This window comes from Neofelis nebulosa, chromosome 4 (assembly GCF_028018385.1).
Source record: "Neofelis nebulosa isolate mNeoNeb1 chromosome 4, mNeoNeb1.pri, whole genome shotgun sequence".
NCBI lineage: Eukaryota > Metazoa > Chordata > Mammalia > Carnivora > Felidae > Neofelis > Neofelis nebulosa.
This window is the reverse complement of record NC_080785.1, coordinates 104,492,899-104,502,615: the sequence shown is the minus strand read 5'-3', so window position 1 is coordinate 104,502,615 and position 9,717 is coordinate 104,492,899. Positions and strand designations below refer to the sequence as shown.

The 9,717-nt window shown below is 49.3% G+C and overlaps 1 protein-coding gene across 3 annotated transcripts; it reads right to left on the bottom strand.

The window, feature by feature from the left end:
• Positions 1-2,625: 2,625 nt before the first annotated feature.
• FIGNL1 (fidgetin like 1) lies at positions 2,626-9,608 on the bottom strand. 3 transcript variants are annotated; one of them, XM_058725542.1, is made up of 2 exons: positions 9,523-9,608; positions 2,626-6,335 (listed from the first exon to the last, which is right to left on the bottom strand). In XM_058725542.1, exon 2 carries the CDS (start codon positions 6,323-6,325, stop codon positions 4,295-4,297), a length of 2,031 nt encoding a protein of 676 aa, XP_058581525.1. In that variant the 5' UTR covers positions 6,326-6,335; positions 9,523-9,608; the 3' UTR covers positions 2,626-4,294. The 3 variants fall into 3 exon arrangements, with proteins under 3 accessions (XP_058581525.1, XP_058581524.1, XP_058581523.1); XM_058725541.1 differs by having other exon boundaries at positions 9,497-9,582; XM_058725540.1 differs by lacking the exon at positions 9,523-9,608 and adding an exon at positions 8,232-8,525.
• Between the last annotated feature and the right edge of the window lie 109 nt (positions 9,609-9,717).

The following is a 9,717-nucleotide window of genomic DNA, read 5'->3' as shown; positions in this document are numbered from 1 at the left end:
CTGGAGCAGGCTCTAGGCTCCGAGCTGTCAGCACAGAGCCCGATGCTGGGGCTCAAACCCACAAACCGCCAAGATCATGACCTGAGTGGAAGTCACTTAACTGCCTGAGCCACCCAGGTGCCCCAAAACTCTCTCCATTATAAACTGCATATTGGAAAATAAAAGTTTTATTTAAGGACAGGCAGCTGGGTAGACTTTAAACAACTATTCCACTGGCTTGCTCACCACCAACTCCAGATTTGAGGTCAAAAGCCAGGAATCCATGAAAAAAGTTAAAAAATGTGTCATTAAGATAGAGAGGCAAACCAAGAAACAAACGCTTAAACTCTAGAAAGCACACTGATGGTTACTAGACAGGAAGTCGGGGGGAGGGATAGGTGATGGAGATTAAGGACAGCACTTGCTGGGGCGCCTGGGGGGGCTCAGCCAGTTGAGCATCGGACTTCGGCTCAGGTCATGAACTTGTGGTTCGAGAGTTCGAGCCCCGCGCCGGGCTCTGTGCTGACAGCTCGAAGCCTGGAGCCTGCTTCGGGTTCTGTGTCTCCCTCTCTTGCCCCTCCCCTGTTCATGCTCTGTTTCTCTCTCAAAAATAAAATAAGCAATAACCAAAAAATAAGCATCTCTCAAAAAAGAAAATAATGCACTTGCTGTGACGAGCACTGGGTGATGTACGTAAGAGTTGAATCACTGTACTGTACATCTGAAACTAATATTATACTACATTTTAACTAACCGAAATTTTAAAATTTAAACCAAAGCCTCAAAAAAAAAAAAAAAAAAAAAAAGTATCCTTATCTGACCTGCCCTCTTGCCATGGACCTGGACAGAATCCTATCTTCCAATCAGCTCTCTGGAGGTGGGTTTTAATTAAAAACACTGGGGAGTAATTCTGGAGGCCAAGAAATAGGACTTAAAGATGAGTAAGTGGAAAATCATAATCTGGGATCTACGTAAAAGTTCTGAAGTCTCAAAAGAGTAACAAAACTAAAAGACACTTATTTAATTAGATTTACTCTGTAAGTTTAGACGACACAGTATGTACGATGAAACACAAGTATCACAAGCACGAAGCAGAACGTGCTAGAATAGACAGGCACGCAAAACAGCCAAGAAGAAAATGCCCCCTGCAGGTCAACATGGGCAGAGTCAGGGCAGACAGAAGGACGCACCACATCCACGTTGTTGAGCAACCACGATCCAGGCCTTTCCCACCTGTATTGGACTATTTGACCCTCACTCTCCAACAGGGTAGGCATAGACACCCTCACGTTAGAAGGGAGCCTGAACAATTAGGTGGCCCAGAGTCAGACTCCAGCAGCAGGCCCACACGGCTCCAAAGCCCAGGCCCTTTCCCCGGACTCCAACCTCATCAGGGGTCAGGGTGGAGGCCAACTGGACAAAAGTCTAGAATTGAGAAAATGAATTCGAATTTCAAAATGAGAGAAGAACACAGATTGGAACAGATAATTTCCTGAAGAACACACAACGAAAGAAATTGTATGTGCAACCCCAACATGTTAAAAGGACTGATATTTAGGGGCGCCTGGGTGGCGCAGTCGGTTAAGCGTCCGACTTCAACCAGGTCACGATCTCGCGGTCCGTGAGTTCGAGCCCCGCGTCAGGCTCTGGGTTGATGGCTCGGAGCCTGGAGCCTGTTTCCGATTCTGTGTCTCCCTCTCTCTCTGCCCCTTCCCCGCTCATGCTCTGTCTCTCTCTGTCCCAAAAATAAATAAAAAACGTTGAAAAAAAAAATTTAAAAAAAAAAAAGGACTGATATTTAAAAATTCCCATTAATTACTGTATTCCTACCAACTCGTTTAGGCACGAATGCACAAACGAGTTACATGCACTGGTAAAACCGTGCGTGTATTTCCATGAAGGAAACGTATCTTCCAAAGACGTGAAAACCCGAGTGAGTGTCCACTTCTCTAATGAAACAATATGGCTAAAGACACTGCAGCAGAAACAAAACCCTCAGGAGGGAAGAATTCAGCCGAAGATTTTCATATCTAATCATAACGTGGAGATACAAAGACATCTCTAAGTTTCTGGAAATTTCCTACCCGAAGGCATACTCCGAATCCCAGAAGGCGGGAGAGGAAGAACACTTCCATGAGGCAGAAGCCTGAAACGACCACGCAGGGATTCCCCAGCTCAAACTTTCTCTCCAGCTTCAGAACCTCCTGCCTCCTTCCCATCAGGATTAGATTCTCACTTGAACAGAGCAGAGCTTAACTCTGGAGAGAGAGACGTGGGCTCCGCCTGAGTCGAGACGAGCTGAGCCACCCAGAGATTTTTGTCTTGGGCATAATCCCAGCTCAGTTCCACAAAGAGAAGGGGCCCGTGGCTGGTGACCAAGGCTGCTGAAGGTGGGGGCTGGCAGGAGTGGCTGTTAAGAAAAAACCGCCTGTCAACATTACAGCCAAGCTATAGAGCTCAGTAAGACACAAACACCTCCTGGGCGACTGTGGATGACCTAGTCAGCTGTGGCAAGAGTAAAACCCAAAGGGGAGGGGTGATCTGGGAGAGGATTCAGGGAAGAACCCACAGAAATTCCTGGACATCAACACCTAGGAATCCCAGGTTACTTGTAGTGCTGTTTACGCAGAAATGAAACAGGACAGAGACGTGCTTTACATTTTAATAATGTGCGACATGCTTTACACTTTAAAATATTTACCTAAAACCAGAGACGAGCAGTTTAACATCCAAATTCTAATAAAAGGCAATGGCATGTTTCAAAGGGAAAAACTCACAGTTGGAAAAACAAAGCTTTCAAGGGAGTACAGAAATAGAAGGCGAGCCAAGAACAAAAATGAAAACAACGGCCTAAAGTCACCTGTCAAATTCCGTCTTCACCTGCACTGTCAAGAGAAAACATTACAACTTGAATGTCACCTACATAAGACCAAGGTTCTTTGCCTACTGTTCACCGCTCTGCTCTCAGTGCCTGGAACACCAGCTGGCATCCAGCACCATTAGAACAGACGGATGTGAGCAGAACACTAACAAAAACTGCGGGGACCCAATGTCCACACGGGACAGGTAAGGAGGCATGGTGGCTTCCTGCGGAGAGGAATCCCACATATGCATGACTTTTCTAGGGGACAATTCAGGACACGTGCCAACAGCCTTAAAAACGTGCAAGAATTTAATGAAAGAATTTTACCCAGGAGAGGCGTATTTGTTTTTAAAAAAGATCCCTAAGGCATTCAACGTGTTTTGGTGTACAATGAACAAAGGGGAAACCGGCTCGTGTCCTGCCCTGAGCGTCCCCGAGCAGAGGACTGGATAAATTACAGTCCATCCAGCGTGGGATCCTGAGGGAGGATGTTGTAAACCGAGCACGTTCACACGGGAAGCGACGGTGACAGAGAGGCAGGCTACGGAGGCGACCGTACAGCCCCACCCGGCAGGAGAGGTCTGCAAGAACGGACAGCGTGCTCCCCGAAGTGCTGGCTGGGATGACCGCAATCCTCCTCCTCTTTGTCTTGTTCAGCTCTCTGCCCTGGTATTTCGACGATGAACGTCTACTGCTTACAAAAGGGTCCCACGTAGAAACCTGCAGACGTTCACTTTTGAGAGACCGATGCTACAGGCGGTGAAGTACTACCAAATAAAATATTAATCTTAAACACATTCTACCCCCCTGGGAAAATGCACCTTCTTCATCCTTCAAGTCTGCGGACACGTCTCTGATACTAGATTACACCTGGCTATCGCTGAATGTGTCTCCCGCAGGCAGCCCTGGTAACAGGAGGCAACTGTTACGCAGTGAGGAAGAAGAACAAAACACTGGCACTCTCGTTCGGCTGTTTGGGGAGACCTTAAATCCCCTGCACACCAAGCGAAGCGGCTTCAAATGTAAACCACCACCCCGGCCAACGCGCGAGTCACGTGGTCGGCAGAAGGAACCTTCTTCAGCGGGAGACGCGCACCCATCAGATGCCTCCTCACGTACAAATGAGAACCCAGTTTCGGTGTGAGCTCACTAGTCATCATACTGTCCATCTTGAAAACAAAGACCCGCTTTGAACAAAAGAAACACGTTCATTCATATTTTGTACAAATAGGCTCGCACATCAGGCAGTAACTGGAGGGAAACCCAAGCTTCTATTAACAGGGGCTAAGCCGATCAATTGTAAAACTGCAACTATTACTACTCTATTTTTTCTGAGGTGTAGAATTCAAAATACACACTGAGAGTACGATGAATAACCCCCCAGTTTCCCAAGCTACAAAGTGGGAAAGGGCGCGTTACCCAGGTGCCCTCTTCAAACTTCAAGTGTCCCGTCTACCGCCCACAACCAAAGGTTCTGTTCCAGTTTTCGTAAAGCTCTAAATCTTTAGGAGACACGCTGGGTCGCACGGTTCTGAAAGCATTTTCAAAATCGATATAAGCTATTGGTCGGACTTGATCTGGTGTCACGGTGGCGATGTCAGCAGCTTGTAAACTGCGGATGGGCCCAAGTGACGCTTCCCTGCACAGCTGTGTCACGTCAGCCCCCGAGAAGCCATCAGACTGCCGGACCACCAGGGTGACCTCCTCCTCGCTCAGGCAACACCGCTCCCTGGACATGAGCTTCGTCACCATCTGTCTCCTAGCTGAAGCTTCTGGCAGAGGGATATAAAGCCTTTTCACCAACCTTCTTCGGGCAGCCTCGTCAATTTCTTGGGGCCGGTTGGTCGCCCCCACCACCAGAATACGGTCTTCAGAACAGGTGGCTGCTCCATCTAGCTGAACCAGAAACTCAGTTTTTATCCGTCTAGAAGACTCGTGTTCACCATCTGCTCGCTGAGACAACAGGGAATCGATTTCATCAATAAATATCACAGCCGGCTGCTGGCACCTTGCGACAGCAAACAACGCCCGGACCATTTTCTCCCCCTCTCCCACCCATTTAGAAGTCAAGGAGGAAGCAGAGATACTAAAGAACGTTGCCCCAGACTGGCTAGCAATGCACTTGCCGATCAGAGTTTTGCCAGTCCCCGGAGGCCCGAAGAGCAGAATTCCTTTAGGGGGTCCTCGTAAACCAGTAAAGATGTCCGGTCTCATCATGGGCCACACAACTATCTCCTTTATTGTGGCCTTGGCAAATTCTATTCCTGCGATATCGTCCCAATTTACCGGCGGCCCGTGATCCATTATCTCGTTCATAATAAGTTCGATCATCTTTGGCTCCAGGTTCTTCAGACGCTCGTCAGCTATGTGTGCTGGTTCTGCAGGGCCTGTGCCCGAAGGCTTACACTGTATTCCCCCATGCTGCTCTGCCCCATCCTGCTTAGGTACAGGAGGAACGAACTTCCCAAATATGCCACGGGACCTACTGGCTCCCAGAGACTTCTTTACACCGCCATACGATGACCCTGATACACGCTGGGGCTGGGGATTCTTTTTCTGCTGATCTATCCATAATTGTTCTTTTGCAGTTTTAAAAGTAGGCAGGCTACTCTCTTCTCTCTGGCCATTATCTTCTGTTTTACTAAAAGCCTTATTCACTATAGGGGTGGAAAGTGCATCGATGATGCCAGAACCATAAAAAGCTTTCTGCGCCCATGGATTTTCACAGCCAGAGGGCAAACAAGACTGATTAGGTGAGGACTTGTTCAGTCCTATGTTGGTTGTGGGAGAGCTGTTATTTTCCTTTTTGACACTTCCGAACAGCGGTGTGGCATGGAATTTTGTGGTAGCAAGTTCACCGGAAGGTGTTAAGGACGTAGGACACGTCTTACTGGTGTTTGTCAGCGCAGGTGGCCGGGCATTCAGAGGGCACGGCGAAGGAGTGCCCTCTGGGATGTCTTGGGTCCCGTTCGTATTATGAGCCGAGTCCGTTAACGGGCCCCTGTCCCCAGAGCCACCAGAAACACTAAACTTAGGAGGATCGAGGACAGCGGCCTCTTTATGGATTAATACCGACGCGTCGTCAGGTGCCAACAGAGACTCTCTGGCTTTCTGGCCGGCTTGCATCATCTCCTGTACGTTACTCATTTTGAAAACATTATTTATTGACAATCCAGACTGCCACCTGTCACTGTCAGTTTGCTGAGATCTTGCTAACGTTAAAATGCTTTCCGCGTAGTTATTCAAGCCGGTCTCGACGTTGTCAGAATCAATAACTGCAGAGTATTTCTCTGCATATTTTTTGAACAGCACAGCGGCACCGAGCTGGGAGATCTCCGCGTTTGCCCACGCGTACTGAATGCGTAGTATCTGTGCCCGGTATGCGTCCGCCTTCTGTCCTGATGTACATATGCCGGATGTAATGGCAAAGTAATTCTTCTGCCATTCACTCAGGTGCACAGACCTAGAGCTGGGGGCCTGCATGCTGGAGGTTCTGTAACAACCGACAAAAATGAAACGGAATCAGTACCAAGAAGGAAGCAAGGACGCAATCAATACTGTAGGCATACTTTTTAAATCTCTGCTCATCTCGGAAAGTATACTGGACTTCTCATTTATGAGGACAGGCCACTTGTAAGAGAAATAGCTAGTGAATCAGAGATGTCAAGCATTCAAGATTAAGAGCTGACTCAATAATGCTTTGTTATGGGTGAGATGGTTTTAGTCATATAATTTTCCCTGCACACAGGGAAAACATTCATGACGTTTTGATGGAAAATGGTTTAAAATTCATCAGTAGAGGAAAGGCAACACATTAGAGCCATGGAACCACAGACGAACAAATCAGGACAAACCAGGCAGAGGTTTTCAGTCCTGTCCTTAGGAAAAAGCAGATGATCTGAGCCAAGCCTCTATCACTGAGCCCTCGGCTTCGTGAGAGAAATCATAAGAATCAAGTCAAATAATGAAGATGAAAATGTGGTGAAAACTACCATTCTCATGCCTATGACACAAATATAGAAGCTGAGGCTAAGGTCGAGACCTCACTGGAGATCACAGAGCGAGCCTGCAACAGGCCGGAATTCACCCTCGGGCACGCTCGCGCAGGGAGTGGGCGCCACGCACAGGCCCCGCCAGCTGCTGCCCCCAAAGGTCACAGCAGCACGGATCATAATCAGCAGCAGCCATCCTACACTAACTGTCCTTAGGGACTTACTCAAGCATGAGCACGGCAAACAGGATGCCCAATTGTCTCTCACAATTTTCCAAGTTCACGTCAAGTGCTAAAAGTGAAACTGGGCGCTTGGATGGCTTAGTCCGTTAAGCATCCGACTCTCGGTTTCAGCTCAGGTCATGATCTCGCCGTTTGTGAGTTTGAGCCCCATGTCAGGCTCTGTGCTAACTCACAGACCCTTCTCGGGATTCTCTCTCTCCCTCTCCCTGTGCCCCTTCCCTGCTCGCTCACTCTCTCTCTCTCTCTCTGAAAATAAATAAAAACATTAAAACAAATTTTTAAAAAGTGGAACTGTCATTATGAGAACAAGTCTGCTGACATACAAACACTCTATGTCTAAACAGTCTGCCAGTAAAGTGCTTTTATTTTAGGATTCTTCTCTCAAGTTATTTTTATAAGCCTCCTTACATTAAGTCAAAATTATTTTACCAGAATTACAGGTGACTGTAATCATGTTTTGCTAGATGTGTAGAATTTACCTCTCGATCTGTAAGAAAACTCCTGAGTTTCCGAGGAATACTGCAATAAAGGAGTGTTGTAAAAACTAAGAACTCCTGTATTTTAAAGTCTACCTCCCAGGGCGCCTGGGTGGCTCTGTTGGTTGAGTGTCTGACTTCGACTCAGGTCACGATCTCATGGTTCGTGGGTTTGAGCCCTGCATCAGGCCCTGTGCTGACAGCTCAGAGCCTAGAGACTGCTTCAGATTCTGTGTCTCCCTTTCTCTCTCTCTCTCTCTCTCTCTCTGCCCCTCCCCTGCTCACACTCTGTCTCTTGCTCAAGAATAAATAAACATTAAAAAAAAATCTACCTCCCAAACTGCCATAAATATAGCTTAATAATAAGCTGTGGGTCCCTTTATTGCACAAGCCGTGTTTAATACAGCTGTGTATCTCCCATAATACCCTACAAAGAACCTGTCACATCATAGGTAAGTGTTCATAAATCTTTGTTCAGAAAAAAAAAAAAAAAAGCCTTAAGATCCAGTGAGATTCTAATTTGCTTCAAGCAATAAAGCTAAATAAATGAGTCAAAAGTAGAACTGACTTCTGACAAGCCGCCACCCCTCTTCCCACTATACCATTTTAGCTTAGCCTCTTTGATCCAACACTGAAAGTGAGAACCTGAGAGGGAACTTGGAAAACACTGATCACCAACCTTCTCCTCAGGAGGAACACCCTCTTCCTCTCCATGGCTTCAACCCCCAATTAGCATCTGCAATCCTGGGATTCCTCCAACAGCTCAGAGCTCCAGTCTCCCTGTTCCCAGGATACCTTCCTTTCCTTTCCACCTTCACCACTGTCTTCGAAATTCACCTTCCCAGTCTCCTTCCTGTCAACTCAACCATTTACCCAACAAATATGGACATGAACACCCAAACACCGGTTTCGCCAGCACTGATCAATGACACAAACATCGACCACAGTTACCATTTCTGTCACTTTGTTATGGCATTTCTTCTACCTAAAACGTACGGTTTTAGTCAGGCACGTAAGCCTCTGACTTCAGCTCAGGTCATGATCTCAGGGCTGGTGAGTTCGAGCCCTGGGTTGGCTTCTGTGCTGACAGCTCAGAGCCTGGAGCCTGGTCTCCCTCTCTCCCTGACCGTGCCCGGCTTGTGCGCCCGGACACTCTCTCTAAAATATAAACGTTAAAAAAAAAAAAAAATTAAAACTTATGGCTAATTAACACTTACATATGAGCTGCATTTCAATCTTTTATTTTTATTTTGATCATTTTCTGCTTATTTTAAGAATGTGATATTTGTCTAACTAAATAGTTGGGTTTCTGGGTATCCACTGGAATAAAAACTACTGAAATCCCCACGCAGCTCCCACCGCGTTGCAGACGCTGGGCCCGCCCCAGAAGCAGAAAGGCACAGGGTCTGAAGTCTGGCTCCACTGCCCACCAGCCACGACCCTGACCATGACCAGCCAACGCGACTTAGCTAACAGGGGCTTTAAATCCTGCAAAGCACTCAGAACGGTTCTCAGCACTTAGAACAGACTCGACCAAATGCTCCGCGTCCTCAGCCCTCGCAATACGCCCTCCAAGGGGGCGGGCGCACTGGCCGGGGACGCCGGAGGGCAGGGTCCCTTGGCCGCAACCCCACCACAGCCTCCCCCACCCCGAGGGCCGGGCCGCGGACCACCCCATGCAAGAGCAGCCCGTCCCCGGCCCGGGAGGTGCGGGACCCCGCTGCCCCCGCGCCGGCCGGACGCCCCTCCCCTAGGAGACCTTCACCTAAACCGGCGGGCTCCGTGGCCACGCCCCCTGCGGGACACACTCCGGGGCTCCGGCCTTCCCCCAGCCCGGCCGCCCGGTCCCCCGCGCTGCCTCTGCCCCCGGGCCCTGCGGACCCTGCCCCCCGAGCTCTCCGCGACCCCCGCCCCGGCCTCGGACAGGCCTCGGACCCGGCCTACCCGCGCTTCCCCGCCTCCCAGCCGACCTGTGGCCTCCGAAAAGCGCGCGGCCCGATGTGCGCCTGCGCACTGTTTACGTGCTCGGGCCCGCGCCGTGCGTGAGTGCGTGTACGTGACGGGGGCGCGCGGGGAGCGGTGGTTAGAGACGGAGGGGGGAGGCGGCGGGGGCGTGCGGGGCTCGGGCAGGGGCTCCGGGTGAGGCGGAGGGGTGCGCGCGGGGA